Consider the following 16,709-nt stretch of genomic DNA (forward strand, 5'->3'; position numbering starts at 1 on the left):
TTTATGTAGAATTATAGCGAGAAAATACAGGAATATTGAAAAAAAAAATTCGAGTCGAGAATTATTACATTAATAATTTGTCGTGATCATCAATTTGTGAGTAGTTTTCAATATCTGGTAAATTAATCTGCTGTAATTATTGGAAAGGTATTTTTTTATCCCAAAAAATATATTGCTTTCTTAGTAGCTTTACATCAATAAGACAGTTTTTATTGAACAACGTTATATGTGGCTGTGGTATATTTATGAGTTCTTTGAACACTAGCTTTTATTCTTTATTCTCCAAATAGAGTAAAGTAACACGTGTGCATTTCTAAGAAAATTTTAGATTTTATGACATGTAGGTATGCTATAAAATACAATTTGGCGAAATTTTCTGAGAATGAAATTGCCAAAATTTTCTTAGAATTACACACGTGTTACTTTTTTGTATGGTTGCGCATTGTTACACCCCCAACGTATTGTTCAGTCACTTCTAACATCGAACAAATTGTTTATCAGTGCGCAATTTTTATCTATCCTTTCTTTTATTATAGTCTATCCATTCATTTCTTAAATCAAATAAATTTTTACATAAATTACATTTTTGGACAAGCTTTTATGTTTTCCCCAAGTTCGTGCCAACCGTTTAAAAGTGTTCTTGTTGAGAATCGACCCTGGTTACAATATAATATCAAAGTACTCATCCCGACAAATCAAACGAGCCCAAACTCGATGGGGTTGTGTCGTTTCATTACGGAGTTCCTATGGCCACCTTCCAGCTCCATCATCAGGCCCTGGGTACCATATAGTCTCAAAGTACTCATAAAGACGAATCAAACGAGCCCAAACTCGATGGAGTTGTGTCCTTTCATTACGGAGTTCCTATGGCCACCTTCCAGCTCCATCATCAGGCCCTGGGTACCATATAGTCTCAAAGTACTCATAAAGACGAATCAAACGAGCCCAAACTCGATGGGGTTGTGTCCTTTCATTACGGAGTTCCTATGGCCACCTTCCAGCTCCATCATCAGGCCCTGGGTACCATATAGTCTCAAAGTACTCATAAAGACGAATCAAACGAGCCCAAACTCGATGGGGTTGTGTCCTTTCATTACGGAGTTCCTATGGCCACCTTCCAGCTCCATCATCAGGCCCTGGGTACCATATAGTCTCAAAGTACTCATAAAGACGAATCAAACGAGCCCAAACTCGATGGGGTTGTGTCCTTTCATTACGGAGTTCCTATGGCCACCTTCCAGCTCCATCATCAGGCCCTGGGTACCATATAGTCTCAAAGTACTCATAAAGACGAATCAAACGAGCCCAAACTCGATGGGGTTGTGTCCTTTCATTACGGAGTTCCTATGGCCACCTTCCAGCTCCATCATCAGGCCCTGGGTACCATATAGTCTCAAAGTACTCATAAAGACGAATCAAACGAGCCCAAACTCGATGGGGTTGTGTCCTCTCATTACTGAGTTCCTATGGCCACCTTTCAGCTCCATCAACAGATCAACTCTTTGTCATAATAATATTGCATGGTCATCCGATTTATACATGCGTGTAAAATTTCAGCTCAATCGGAAACCGGAAAGTGGACCAACTTACACGATTTGATTACAAAGTGTGAAAGTAAGCAAAAGCTTGTAAAATACGTTAGAAGTTGTGGTGTATGGTTCCGCCCTATAATAGCACCACTCCTGAGGAAATCATACTACAGGTGGAAACAACAGGCAGGCGGCCGGTTTTAAAATCATAGTCAAATCTTCAAAATTTTAAGGTTTAGTTTTAAACTGACCTGGGGCTTCGCGGCCGGGAAAACGCGAAGATGAGTGAAATTACGGGTAGTATTGCATGTTAACAGGGCAGGTATTTTTGTATACATAGCACATAGAAAAAAAAACATCCGTCAAAATGGTTTTTTTTTCTATGTCTATAGTACTACCATTACTAATTTAATTACTTATTTTTCCTTTATATGGAGAGATGCATGGAAATCAGGCGTGTCGAGAACATGAGATCCCTGCACCTCTCAAAAATTCATTGGTAATAAATAGAATCAACCTTAAGCCTACTATTTACAGTTAACTACGATTACTGCTCAGAGACTATATACTTATTGCACAAACGAAACCATAGCGCGTTTTAATTTCGTTCACCGCCATCTATCGGGGACATTGGAATATACCAGCTGTTTAGTCGCAGGTGCAGAATTAAAATTTGAACTTAATTCATTTAATTAATTATTAGTTCCATATTTAATTAATTATAATTATATACAAAGTAATTAGGTACATACTTAATTTCAGTTTGAATAACACACCTAAATTAACATACATGCACGTAAAGTTTCAGCAATCAGAAACCGGAAAGTGGATCAAATTTAACTTGCAAGATTTAATTACAGACAGACAGACAACGGGACAGGTTGAAAAATAGTATAATAATAAGCTTGTAAAATACGTAAGTTGGTTCCGCCCTATAATAGGACCACTCCATATCCTTCCGTGGAAATCGTACGACGTGATTAAGGGACACAAAGCTTTGGCAACTGATAGGCAGTAACAGATTTCCCATGAAGGGTTAACGTCAATAAGGCGGCCGGTTGTAAAATCATAGTCAAAAATCTTCAAAATTGATAGCACACATAGAAGAAAAAAATATTTTGAAGTAGAGTGTATAAGCAATTACTTATTTTTCCTTTATATGGAGAGGTGCATGGAAATCAGGTGATCCCAGAAACGTGAGATCCCTGCACCTCTCAAAAATTCATTAATATTTACAACTATATACATTAACTACGACTCCTGTTTAAAGACTATATATTGTTACACAAACGAAATCATAGCTAGTTTTAATTTCGTTCACCGCCATCTGCCGGGGACATTGGAATATTTATTTATTTACTCAATATGTTAAGAAAATATATACTAGCTGTTAATCTATGAAATTCTTCGTTTTTTTGTTTTAAACTCGCACCACGATTGCGAAGAATCTTATTTGGTTGTAAATCTTCAACTATATTGAAAATTGGCGCTCTTTGCCACCTATTAGGTACATACTTCAATATATATATTATGAACGGTCCGACCAGGCTTCACTCGGGTAAAACATAATAATTTATACATCTAAACCTTCCTCAGGAATCACACTATTCATTGGTGAAAACCACATGAAAATACATGCAGTAGTTTTTTAGTTGATGGCGAGCAGACTGATAGACGCGGCTGTGAACTTTGTATTTGTTAAAAATTAGTGAAAAGGTTTTGCTGCAAAACGATAGGTGGCGTGACAGTAAAATATAAGAATTGTAGAAAATTACTAAATAAATATTTACAAGATCATCGTCATCACTATAATTATGTATTTTTTTGCATTTAAAAACATTTTCAGCATTCACCGAAATGAAGATCCGCACCCCAGTGTACAACCACGAAGTTCCTGTCAATGTCATTTTTTGAGGTCAATGTCATTTTTTGAGGTCAATGTCATTTGAGGGTCGGACGGATTATCAAATATCCATGGAGATGTAGAGCACTGCTATATATATATATATATATATATATATATATATATATATATATATATATATATATATATATATATATATATATGTAACCAATCATACTCTGATATTTTTTTATACAATAAGGTGAACATGCTTGTATTTAAATTTGTTAACTTTATTTTACTCTGAAATTTTTATCCATGTAGCAAATATTACAGATTTTTGTAAGTGTAGTCATTAGACTACGACATAATCTTACAAGGTTTGGCAATGATTTATTTCTCAAATATCTTTTTCATAAAAAAATATCTCACATAATCAAATTATTATGATTATTTAATTTCGTAAATCAATCGTCCAACATCACTAATATACATATAATAATAATTATATATATATATATATATATATATATATATATATATATATATATATATATATATATATATATATATATATATATATATATATATATATATATATATATATATATATATATATATATATATATATATATATATAATTATTATTATATGTATATTAGTGATGTTGGACGATTGATTTACGAAATTAAATAATCATAATAATTTGATTATGTGAGATATTTTTTTATGAAAAAGATATTTGAGAAATAAATCATTGCCAAACCTTGTAAGATTATGTCGTAGTCTAATGACTACACTTACAAAAATCTGTAATATTTGCTACATGGATAAAAATTTCAGAGTAAAATAAAGTTAACAAATTTAAATACAAGCATGTTCACCTTATTGTATAAAAAAATATCAGAGTATGATTGGTTACAGACTAAGTTTACATCACCACATCACTAGCTAAGAAGCCTGGTCATATGTTCACCACCAACTGTCAATATTCGTGCATCAACGTGTCCCATTTTTTTGTCATATCAGCGGTCTAGTAGTAGTAGGCTTCTGTTGTCAGGATACGTCAAATACAGAAAGTGCGTGGCTTGGTTTGGTTACTTCTACGCGTGGCTTGGGCAGCGTGAGATACTTTGTGAAGTAAGTTACTACCTTCATATAAGAGATTTATCTTCTGTATTCAATATTTTTGATATTTATAACTGAAAGTAGTTATTCTATAGTTGTAGTTATGTGATGCGTAAAACTTATTTAGCCGTTTCTTTCCAGACTTGAAAAAGACAACAAAAAGAAAGCAAATATGGCTTCCGAGGACGAGAGGTACGTACCTACCTAACCAAATATTCTTATCAATTTTTAGAATTACTTATCTAACATGAGCTACCTATCTATCTAATAAGAGATTGTGTTTTCATGTCTTTCAAGGATCGAAACAGCATCAAAACAGGTACCTATTATTACAATGAAAAGCGTGGTTTTGGGGCTCGATTGTTTTGCTTTTAAAACTTACTACGTACCTATCTCACGAGTTTCGACTAACTCATGCACAGATGCATTATAATAACAAATAAGTACCTACCTTTTAAAATATTGTTTGTGTTAAAACTCACGTTTAATGCTTTTTGGCATGACACACGAAACTGCTAGCTTGAGAAAGTTGTTTGGGTATATGTCTGTGTTCATCATTGTGCATGACCATCTCATGCACCAGCTCGAATGAAAAACCTAGCTATATTACCTATTAATAAATTATTGCAGAACAACATTATTGCCAACAAGTGGCGATGCGGGCACGAGGGCCGGAACGTGGTGGTGGCGCGCGTGGCGGGCTCTAACCGGGGGGCTTTGTCGAAAGTAAGTTTGCTCAAGCTCAATAACTATTAATCATATTTCAGTGCAGATCTTTGCTTCCAAATGAATGGTTTTATGATTGAGCATTGCGGTTGAAAGTTTCTTGCTAAAGTGTTTTTTAAAGTAATCTGTAGCCTGTATCGCATATGTAGGTCTTCTAGAGGAGGCACTTGCACCCTTACCGCCTTGGGTCAAAATATTTCAAACATTCACAGTTATCAGAAAAGTGTAAATAAGTTTTTTTTATTATTTTGAGTTATATTAGGTAGATATATGTAACACAAATTTGAAATCATATACTAATATTAACACACATTATATGCACACTACATAGTGCAACCTCACATTTTTATTAATCTCATTTATTTGTTATTGAAAATTAAAAATGATTATGCTACAATTTTACAATAAATAATTTTAGTAGAAAGTATAATAGTATTCTATAGTACAATGTGGCTGCAATAAACCAAAAGGAATTTAGTTTGTTTTCGATTTAGTCAACTGATACAACTACATTTTGGGAAAACTATAATACTTTCTACTAAAATTCTTTACCTAGTGTGGTATATAATCTCGTAAAATATTATTTTTTCACTAAGAAATTAGTAATTTTGTGAGGTGGCACTAGTGTGCAGGGAGTAATCGCAAAGTAATTTACTTCACTTTTGTTTTTGATCAGCTCATATTTTTACCCAGAAATTAAATGTATACTTTTTATTTTTAGATTGAGCACGGCACCCCAAGAGGAGGACGTTGATGCGGTCGCGTTTGCGCAGGCAGCGCAGGACTATCTGGACGCTGTTGGGCGTAGTCGCCAGCGCCTCTATGAGCGGCTGCACATTTCTGAAGTGGAAAACCTTCCACCCGCCCGGCGCCTGCCACTAACGTCGGCCCAAATGGCCGAATTAAACGACCTATGGTTACTAACGGTGGCAGCCACCGAGGATCGCGTTGCAGCGCGTCTAAATAAATTAGGGAGCTCTGTCCACTAAAATTTTGTCTAGTTAGTTATCTTTACTATAAATTGCAATCCTAATTCATGCACAGTTTATGAATTGATCCAGCTATGTTCGGGAATATGATGAATACTATCAATACAGTATATATATCATATCTCCGAACACAGCTGGATCAATATATAAACTGTGTATAATAAATTCTTGCAATTTATACTAAAGATAACTAAGATTATAATTCTAGTTAGGACAGAGCTCCCCAAGTTGATTATAATGAACTTAAAATTAAAATATATTGAAAAACAAATTGTCATTTCTTTTTACTACCCTTTGTTTTCACATAACTTTAACATGAATATCATGCCAGCTATAGCTCTACACTATCGCCGAACTCATTGCGTAGTTTGTATGAGAGCTTTTATATAACGCAAGATGAAAGCAGCAATGTCCGCCGAAATCGCCAACTACATTTTGGCGGATTCGGTTTATAAATATTGTTTTTCATTGCAGTAAATAAAACCTCTTTACAAACTACGCAATGTTCATGCAATCGCGTCGTTGTCTGTCCGAGTTCGGTGATAGTGTGAGCCTACATATAATCATTAGGTACTATGCAAATTGAAAATTGGCTAGAAAGTTCTGCTGTTAAACAATAGATGGCGTGGCAGAAAGTTTAAGAAATTACGTAAAAAATATTTTCGAGTCACAATATTGATTATTATAAGTACTCAACCGATTTTGAGGAAATTTGCCACAGAGACAGACGAAACATCCAGGTGTGACATAGGCTACTTTTTTATTTAGAAAAGTTGACCCCATGGTAAAATTTGAAAATTTATATGAAATTATGTTTTGTACTCTTAACTCCGGAAATACTGTACGAACTTTAATAATTTTATACTTTAAAACTGGCTTGCTTCAATTTATATCTAAAAGTGTGAAGCTGACGTAAAAAGTATAAATTTACGATCTATTTTATGTAAAATTCCAATCCAAATATTTTTCTAAAAATTCCCTTAGATGGCGGTGTTACTTTTTGAAACGCGATATGGTTTCGTTTTCTCAAGAAGCTAAGTACCTGGTTCACTTAAGACTTTTTAACCTTTGTAAATATTGTAAATATTTGTAAATATGTACATAGTTATGGGAAGGTTCTAAGCACCAGTTACATTTTTTGAAGGGTCATGGATGAGAATTCATTCATGACCTTTATATCCTACTAATATTATAAATGCGAAAGTTTGTGAGTGTATACGTATGTATGTCTCTTTCACGCAAAATCTACTAGACTGATTATTATGAAATTTGGTACACGGGTAGAATATAATCTGGAATAACACATAGGGTAATTTTTATCTCGAAATTCCCACGGGAGCGAAGCCCCGGGGTGCAGCTTCACCTTATAAATAAATTAATAGTAGGTACGTACCTAATCATCGCCATATAGAGACGGATATTTACCATTATGTAGTTGTTTCTACTAGCTTTTTCTAGTTGTTTCTATTAGCTTTTGCTCGAAGTTGCAATATATTTCAAAATCATTTACCTATTTTTTTCACGATATATTTCACCTATACTTTGAAACGGGTCGTAATACATCGATATTTTCCAGGAACTACACGTGTTACTTTCCTGGATTTTGAGAACAATGAAGTCATTGTTGAATAGCTAATGGAGCAGTCGGTGTTTAGTTATGACTTGCTATTTAAGTGCCATTGACAATGATGTAAACATAAAAAATGTTAAAGATAAAAAAAAGTAAATTATAAGATATACATTGATAAATAAGATTTAAATTTCATGTGTAGTATCATTTTAATGTATCTACATATCTATACCTATGTTTCACAAATAAAATGTTTATTTATTAGAACAAAAACAAAACCGAAAGAAAAAAAAACCTGTTTTTTTTATTAGAACAAAAACAAATAATTACCTATCATTAGAACAGATATTTATTTTAAATTACTAAGCACGTTTCCTTATATAAATCTTTGAATTTAAATATCTCTGTAAATATAAGAACCATATTTTTTTTCCTGAACATAGGTATTTTATTTATTTCAATTCGATCTATAGATTGGATACATTAAATTCCTGAAAAAAAAAAAGAAAACTGAAAAAACACACCTGGTTACTATTAGCGCACTGGCATTGGTACTTTTAAAACACTCCAGAGGTGTGTCGTAGCACCGGCGCAAAGGAAAAAAAATAACACCTTTCGTCACTAAAGCCGCACCGGCGTAGGAATAAAGAGAAAACACGCTTCGTCACTAAAGGCGCACTGGCGGTCGAACTTTTAAAACACCCCTTGCGCGTTGGTAGCACCCGCGGGAAGAAAATAATGAGATCACCTCTCGCGTGTGACCGGCGCATAGCTGTTACATTTGGTAAAACACGCCACGAGTGTTTTTAGCAGTCAACGTGCTAGGTAGAATACAATGATCGGCAGCAACGTGTACTTATGACAGATTTAAAAGAATTATTGGTATTTATAAATTATTATATAAGATTATGTTTAAATTTGCGTACTTAAATTCTGTAGATAGTTTTTAGAGAATATTTAGAGTGGTAGATAAAAGACAACAAATAATTACGATTATTATATTATTAAATAGGGTAAACATGATCAATTTGCATTCCTCGGAGTTGAAATTGTGATATTATAAAAATACCGACTGCTCGTCGAATCAGGGAGGATGTTTCTGGTTGAACCGGTATTTTAGTCCGGGATCTGTAAAAATAAAAAGTTCAATTTTAGAGTTTTGTATGTAGATATTTAGATTTATTTACGTTACATAGGTATCTTGTAGTGGTAGACACTTCGCGATGCAACCAGGACTGGAGTTACATGAAGTTTTAGAACAGAGTTTTGAATCGGGTAATCATATAAGCGGTGGTGGTGTAATGGTTAAGACGCCCGCCTGTGGATCGAAAGGTCCCAGGTTCGAATCCTAATCGTGCCGTGCCACATGAGTTTGTATACCAATCTGATTCATGTATAGTAGTTTTCATCGTCCACTACTTGCTTCCGTTGAAGGAAAACATCGTGAGGAAACCGGCACACTGGTTGATTATTAACTTGTGTGTGAAATGGAGAAGGCAATGGCGAACCACTCCATTAATAATGCCAAGAAAGTTGTTGTGTGTGTTTCATTCCACGTAATAACCTCGACCCTCAGGCATGAGGAATACGACTATGAAGAAGAAGAATCGTATAGGTAAGTAGTGTTGAAAAATTAATTGTATAAAGGAAACATTACCATCAGTTGTGTCAATGATACTCTATATGCATTTCGTCTGGAAATAGAGATGGATAATTTTGACATTTTTAATAATGATGTAAATTCGTCCTCCTAATTTTTAATATATGTATAAGACCTATATTTGTTAATTGACGTCCTTGGAGAAAAGGCTGCGGTGAAGTTTGTTGCGCCGCTTCTTCTTCTTCACCTGCGCTTTGGAAGCCGGCAGTAGACTTAGTTTAAGTAATTTTTTTGACGTCAATAAGTGATGTATATCATCCTAAATTGAATAAAGAATTTTGAATTTGAATTTGGTCCATATAGATGAAAATCGAGTTTTTAAGGTACATTTTTATTCCAATTAATTATAGTGTTAATTAGACTTAAATCATGTATGTTCAAAGTTTTTTCATATATATGGGCCCCTACATATTTGGTCGGCTTGGCTATTTAAATCTCACCATCGAATCGACCCGCAGTGAGACTTAGCTAAGCAATCACAGCGCGCCATTGTGTCAAAATGTATGAAACAACGCAACAAACTTTAGTCGCAAAGTGTATGAAAAAGTGGTCAGATCTCATGTAGAGCCAAGATTTTTGATATATGCGCCCGACTTTGCCAGACCTAACTTTACATACTTTAAATTCTAGTTAAAACGTGTGGCTTGGCCGTTTCGCTACCGTCACGTAGATTTCATAGGCATTCGTTATCTTATTTCTATAGTAACGAAACGGACAAGCCACACGTTTAAACTAGAATGTGGAGTATGTGAAGTTAGGTTTGGTAAAGTTAAATAAATAAATAAATATATTAGGACAAATCACACAGATTGAGCTAGCCCCAAAGTAAGTTCGAGACTTGTGTTATGGGATACTAACTCAACGATACTATATTTTATAACAAATACATATATAGATAAACATCCAAGACCCGGGCCAATCATCATGGTCATGATGGAAAAAGATCATTTTCCATCATGACCCGACCGGGGATCGAACCCGGGACCTCTCGGTTCAGAGGCAAACACTTTACCACTGTGCCACTGAGGTCGTCAAGTCTAGTTAGGGCGCATATATCAAGAATCTTGGCTCTGTACCACTTTTTCATACATTTTGACTAAGTGTAGAGTTTGCAAAGCAAACTAGACTCGTCTTGGCAACATTTACATTACAATATTTTTGGGTGGGATTCAATTCAAATTGACAGTTAGATGTAGGTAGCCCATGGAATTTGTAGGTAATGGAGTCGTCGCGCAAGCTCTGCAGTTCATATTGCCAAGACATTGATTTAGAAAGGTGACCCGCGCGCGGGTCTGCCCAAGGAATGTCGAAATAGTTAAAGTTTTTTATGTTACGGAACGCTATATTAAATATACTAGCTGCGCCCCGGGGCTTCGCACCCGTGAGAATTTCGGGATAAAATGTACCCTATATGTTATTTCAGATTATATTCTATCCACATACGTACTCACACACATATATACATCCTCACAAACTTTCGCATTTATAATATTACTTGGATATATTATCTTTTTTAATGAGCAAGAGATATTATACATAATATATCAATCTCTCTTATGAATGCAGCCGGGTCCTCGTGAGTAAAAATTTTTACTCCTCTGGATAATCCGTTATTACATCCTCTTAAGGGTAGAAATTTCAAAATTCTCCATTTTGAGAATGTTATTTACCTTAATAATAACAAAATTCAAATTACCATTGTCATCTACTGTAAACAAATATATGTTATAGTTATTATTATTCTTGCAGAGCTCAGATGCTGTCATCCGTATGCCATAAGGCAACGTACTTTTCGTATTTTCTATGTGAGCTTTTCTTTCACTACCCCTTGATTCCGGTGAATTCCGGTGATTATCAACTTGTGTGTGACATGGAGAAGACAATTGCAAACTACTGTAATAATAGTGCCAAGAAAGTTGTTGTGTGTGTGTGTTTCATTCCACCTAAAGACCCTCAGCCATGATATAAAAGTATGAAGAAAATGCCTGTCATAAGCGTCAAGAAATGCTATTGGTGTTGTGAAGAATAATAAAATATGTCAATGCTCTGAATGAATAATAAGGACTCAGAAGATAGTGCGAAGTGATATTTTGTATTTATATAGAATATTGTTATTGTCATAATCAATTAATAATATGTTTAAACCCCTCAGGGTGACAACGACAACTTCCCAAATCGACAATTTCCGAGAACGTCTATTCTAAACTCGTCAACTTCCTAAAAAGACAACTAACCATTACCGTTGCTCAATTCCCACTCTTACCTTACCTGGCGAGTGGGAGTTGATTTATCGGCTCATTCGGTTTGGAGCACTCGCACAGTGTGGTCGATTTTAATAAAGTGGTATTACATTTAATATAAACATATAAATACGAAATAGTATATAGAATTGTTACTCGGAATACTGCTTTTTTTCTTATATTTGAGTGGTAAAAAGTTTAATAAAAATCTTGTGTGTAAAAAGTTTGTGTTTTACTTCTGAAACTCGCCAATAATAAGTAGGAATACAACCCGGAGGAATTAAAATCATATACAGATACTTACTATAAATGATGTCCATGGTTACTTTTTCCCTTTTTTCTATAACTGAACAACATACCATACATCCAACATGAGTAGGTATTCATTGAAATTACGTTAATAAGATTAAATAAGTAGGTATTAATTAATACTTTTTTTTTATTATTATTAGCTCTTTGAGTCCCACTGCTGGGCAAAAGCCTCCCCTAACTTCTACCACGCGTTCCTATCCTTTGTGTTCTCTTGACATTCTTTGTCGAACTTTTTGATACTTCCAAGTGATGGATACAGAAAGAGGAAGGCCTAGGACGAGATGGACGACCTCAAAAAGTTCGACAAATACTTATTAAAAGAAAAAAATATAATTGAACATTAATAGATGCATCATCAAATCTTGAATACATAATATTATGAAAGCCAGGAACTAGCTTTAACACGCGGTTTCGCTCGCGTTCATTGTGCGTGCGTCCGCTTGTAACACATTTTTGTGAATATCTCCGGTTCTATGGCTAAACTAAACAAAACAAAACAACGTAATGCGATGAAACCTACACCAGTTTTAAGTTAGACCATCCGCTATATAACTGTGAAATTCGCATCAACTTTACTTTTTGCGTGATGCAAGAGCAAACATACAATGACAGACAGACGACATTTATGAAAAAAATTGTTTTGGCTTCTATTAGTCACATAAAGACTTCACTCACTCATCTTCGCGTGCTCCCGGACGCATTCGGGGCTATGGCGCTGCGAAGCCCAGATTCCGTGTAAAATTTACCTTACAATTTTGAAGATTATGCTATGATTTTACAACCGGCCGCTTGCCTGACTTTAACCCTTCTTGGGAATGCTATTGTTTCCTATCAGTTGCCAAGCCTTCTTTCATGGTACGGGCTCTAATTAACTTGCAAAAAAAACCATCAAAAATATGTACATTTAGTGAGGTGGTGTGGCGTCGTCGCCTTGGCATAGATTTAGAAGTTATAGGCTTAGGATAGGCTACAAATATTTATATGGAAACAATACTTACGTTCTACTATATTATTGAGTTCTTGTCCCAGGCTGTAGCTTTTTTTGTCTCTTATCAATCGAAACACTATATACCTCAGGTCTTTCACCCACCTAGGTTCTTGAGCTGAAAATATATTATCAAAAATATTCATACCTAGAGTGACTAGATTCTAGCGGCGAAAAACTTTTCGTCGGGGTGAAAAACACATCACTCGATGAGAAAAAATATATAAGTAGTTAATTAGCGCTCTGTCTTGTTTCTATTCGTGTAATTCTAGGAAGTATTTCGCTTTCTTTCGCTATCATATCTCCTACATACAAAAAAAATATGATTCTGCAAGTGTTCTCCCTCATCATTCGCGTAAGCATTAGGTACTAAACATGAGAAACTAAACTTAAAAATGAATTTATCATTTTTATGTTTAGTTTCTCATGTTTCGTCGAAAGAACCTTTAATTTTTAAGAGATTTGTCGAGATAAATGTTTCACTTTTGTACATTTCGAAAATAGAGAATGATGTAAAAAATATGTAGTACTTACTGGCCTGTCTTCTAAAGCCATCCATGAGTTTCATTCCGGATGTTGTACCTATAAGGATACTGAAATTAGTTTTTTTTTTAAATAATAATGTTATTATTGGCACAAACTTTTATTGTCATAAGGGAAATCTTCGTTTCATTCGACGGGTGACAAAAAATATCATATCCGTGCACACAGATATAAGAACAGTACATTGAAATGTTCATAAATCTGTGTGTCCGTACAGTATACCGTTGAGGAGTTCGTTGGGAGCCGTTCCTGGTCCGCCATCGCGTGCCTCACGTGTAAAATTTCATGACTAAATAGGTAAATAGTTGAACTCCTAACCTTTAAACAAAATTTCAGTTCAGTCGATTGAACATATCTACTTCAAAATGGAGTTGCCAGATACCCGAAGAACAATATCATACATAGATATTACATACGATATTAATTCGAAACGGTGGTGATTTAATGGTCAAGACGTCCGCCTGTGAATCGTAAGGCCCCAGGTTCGAATCCTACTAGCGCCGTAAGTTTATTTACCAAACTGTGTAGGAGTTTTCATAGATTACCGTTTCGTTGTAGGAAAACATCGTGAGGACATCTGTACTTTAGTCGATAGTGTGTGAAATGGAAAAGGCAATGGCATAACACTCCAATAATAATTGGCAAAAAAGTCGTGTATATTATAGTGCTTCATTTAAATGACCACGAGAAGCCATGAGGAATACTGGCTGAAGGAAGGATAATTACTTATGTAGGTTATAGGTATACATTGTAAGTAAAAAAACATTTAAATAAATACTCACGTGAGCTGCCATGGCTTAAGTCAAAACTGGATCTCCTTAAAGTATGAGAGGCCCACACCAAAACAGAATCTGCGTCTGATAATCGAGGATCAAACGCTCGGTAAACATTTTGCACGGAGATTCCCTGAAAATTTGTACGAAAACTAACTGTATCCCGATGTTTATTATCGTGGGAATATCGGAACAAGTTTGTTTGTTAGACAAATTAAAAAACCCTCGACTTTCGATATTAATTTCGCTACAACTTGTAAACAGTTGAACCGATTTGATCAAACATATTTAAGAACCACCGAATAAAAATTTGCTATCAAATAAAAAAACCGCATCCGAATCGATTCACAAGTTGATGAGCTACGGTGCCACGTACACAGACAGACACACTTAGCAGTCCAACTTATAACACCACTCTTTTTGCGTTGGGGGTTAATAAAACTACACTATATCATTTACGAATTATATAGCTTCCTGCATGTGAAAGGATTTGGGAAATTGATTCAATTTGCGTTCCAAAGAAATAAAATAAATTTTGATAAACTTGTGATAGTGGCGCTAGTGTGAATAGCGCCTTAATAATATCAGTGTTGTGGATAAACGTAGGTAGGTAAATCTCGGGGCCAGCATAAAATTTTGTTTAATGCTACCGATTACTTGAAATTATTGTAAAACGATAGGCATCGTGCCACCTAATCATAAAAAAACCTTGCAAATTTGAAGACTCGGCTGTGATTTTACGAACACACAGCTTCCTCCAAGCCTCTTCGGGAATGCTATCTATCACCTAATGTTGACTATCAGCCGCTAAGGCCTGTCAATTTTATAATGTCAAAATGTATCCGAATTCTTACAAATATAGACGAAATGACATCTTGCCGGCCATACTTTAAAAAACGCTAACATCTACTTATTTACATTTTAGAAATCTGCAAATTCGTACGGAAACACAGTGAATTATATACTAATAGGGATAATTACAACAGAAGAAACAATCGGTATTTAAATAAATTATTAATCCCACTTACTAATATGGCATTAATTGGATCTAGTCCTCATCATATGGCAATAAAAATATATTAAAAAACCACACATATTTATTAACCATCTCAAGGTTAAAAACAAATGTTATTACAGTATCGCAGAGTTCTTTGAAGATCAAATCGACCGGTGATACCTTCGACTCCCCATCATTTTTAACCGACTTCAATTTTAATCATTTTAAATAATTTAATGCATGACAATTAACAAACAATGTTAAATGTTTAAGTAAATGGCATCTCGCTGCCCCAGTGTTTGCTGCGCCCTCGCAGGGCGTCACCTGTACTTACTTATTATCTGTGTAACATCTAACATTTCCACTTGTGACAATGCAATGAATTAATCTGAATTTAGTCAACTCGTAAGACATCCACGGGAGGATAAAGTGATATACTTGTGACCATAGATTTTTTTTTTTGGTTTATTCCCTCGTTTAATTGAGGAGGCAAAGGGTACTAGCCCATACAGCCAAGTCTTTTGTATTGAATATTTATATATAAATAAGAGTGGCTAATATCCACTGAAGAAGAAGGCATAAGCCAAGTCTGTAGTGTAGTGACCATAGATAAAAGAAATATATTGTGACTGACATTATGTGACTCGTCAACTTGTATCGCTTGAATGGAATAGAATATGGAGATTCAAATTTCGCTTGCGTCATAGAGCATTAGCAAAGTTTAAACTACTTTATACTATTATTAAATACTATTTTGAAAAGTTGCATCACGTCACGTCACGTATAAATTTGAAGCAGTGATTTCTATTCTATTAACAACGTGTTGTATTATAGTACTGGAAGTATTATATAATCTGTGAATATACATACCCTTAATATTATACATATCAGCAACCCAAATGATAGCAACAAATAAAACATCCTTATATAACGATAGACTAAACATACCAAAGAAAAAATACACAAAAATATTTTCTCTTTTCGTCCAAAAATTAGCGAGACAATTAAAAACAAAAATTGATTAGCTCCGTTCGAAATCACTTTTAAAATACTTAAGGCTCCAGCTGCACATTAGGGCCATTTTTATTTTATTCTTTTGTTAGCGAAAATAAGTTTTATATTTTAACAGGTTATAACACACTAGATAAATAATTTTATAAGTGTTAACGCCATCTATGTCGGAGTTACCGCAACTCGCAGGACAGGAGGACATCACCAGCACTCGCGCGGCAAGTGTGGGGTGCGCTGCGAGAGGGGATGATGTCGCGTCTATCTTGAAGAGGGGACTGCATTTTTTTTGACTAGACAACAACGACACGGCTTTTCCCACTGTTGTATTAATGTACTTAATTTTTTTTCTTTTATATTAGTTGTAAAGTTCCACAATAAAGTTTCAATCATAAATACAATAAAG

At 34.7% G+C, this 16,709-nt stretch overlaps 2 protein-coding genes across 6 annotated transcripts; one reads left to right on the top strand and one right to left on the bottom strand.

Annotated features, from left to right (window-relative positions):
* The first annotated feature begins 4,061 nt into the window (after positions 1-4,061).
* On the top strand, positions 4,062-7,662 carry LOC128680651 (uncharacterized). 2 transcript variants are annotated; one of them, XR_008405884.2, is made up of 5 exons: positions 4,062-4,512; positions 4,642-4,692; positions 4,798-4,819; positions 5,131-5,226; positions 5,948-7,662. XR_008405884.2 is itself a non-coding variant. In XM_053763939.2 (4 exons), exons 2-4 carry the CDS (start codon positions 4,673-4,675, stop codon positions 6,213-6,215), a joined length of 384 nt encoding a protein of 127 aa, XP_053619914.1. In that variant the 5' UTR covers positions 4,274-4,512; positions 4,642-4,672; the 3' UTR covers positions 6,216-7,662. The 2 variants fall into 2 exon arrangements, 1 of the variants encoding a protein (XP_053619914.1); XM_053763939.2 differs by lacking the exon at positions 4,798-4,819 and having other exon boundaries at positions 4,274-4,512.
* A 989-nt stretch (positions 7,663-8,651) lies between these two features.
* LOC128680654 (uncharacterized) lies at positions 8,652-16,295 on the bottom strand. 4 transcript variants are annotated; one of them, XM_053763949.2, is made up of 8 exons: positions 16,166-16,295; positions 14,308-14,431; positions 13,517-13,564; positions 12,996-13,100; positions 11,990-12,031; positions 11,116-11,150; positions 9,443-9,479; positions 8,654-8,913 (listed from the first exon to the last, which is right to left on the bottom strand). In XM_053763949.2, exons 1-7 carry the CDS (start codon positions 16,214-16,216, stop codon positions 9,465-9,467), a joined length of 420 nt encoding a protein of 139 aa, XP_053619924.1. In that variant the 5' UTR covers positions 16,217-16,295; the 3' UTR covers positions 8,654-8,913; positions 9,443-9,464. The 4 variants fall into 4 exon arrangements, with proteins under 4 accessions (XP_053619926.1, XP_053619924.1, XP_053619923.1 ...); XM_053763948.2 differs by having other exon boundaries at positions 8,702-8,913; positions 11,116-11,153; positions 16,166-16,293; XM_053763950.2 differs by lacking the exon at positions 11,116-11,150 and having other exon boundaries at positions 8,702-8,913; positions 16,166-16,292.
* Between the last annotated feature and the right edge of the window lie 414 nt (positions 16,296-16,709).

Source organism: Plodia interpunctella, chromosome 24, assembly GCF_027563975.2.
Source record: "Plodia interpunctella isolate USDA-ARS_2022_Savannah chromosome 24, ilPloInte3.2, whole genome shotgun sequence".
NCBI classification, from domain to species: Eukaryota; Metazoa; Arthropoda; class Insecta; order Lepidoptera; family Pyralidae; genus Plodia; species Plodia interpunctella.

Coding starts and splice junctions, on each gene's coding strand:
- LOC128680651 (XM_053763939.2), top strand. CDS start 4,673: ATGGCTTCCGAGGACGAGAG. Junction 4,693..5,130: donor ATGGCTTCCGAGGACGAGAG/GTACGTACCTAC, acceptor AAATTATTGCAG/AACAACATTATTGCCAACAA. Junction 5,227..5,947: donor ACCGGGGGGCTTTGTCGAAA/GTAAGTTTGCTC, acceptor TTTTATTTTTAG/ATTGAGCACGGCACCCCAAG.
- LOC128680654 (XM_053763948.2), bottom strand. CDS start 16,216: ATGTTTTATTTGTTGCTATCATTTGGGTTGCTGATATGTATAATATTA. Junction 14,432..16,165: donor TGATATGTATAATATTAAGG/GTATGTATATTC, acceptor ACAAATTTTCAG/GGAATCTCCGTGCAAAATGT. Junction 13,101..13,516: donor TGGCTTTAGAAGACAGGCCA/GTAAGTACTACA, acceptor ATATATTTTCAG/CTCAAGAACCTAGGTGGGTG.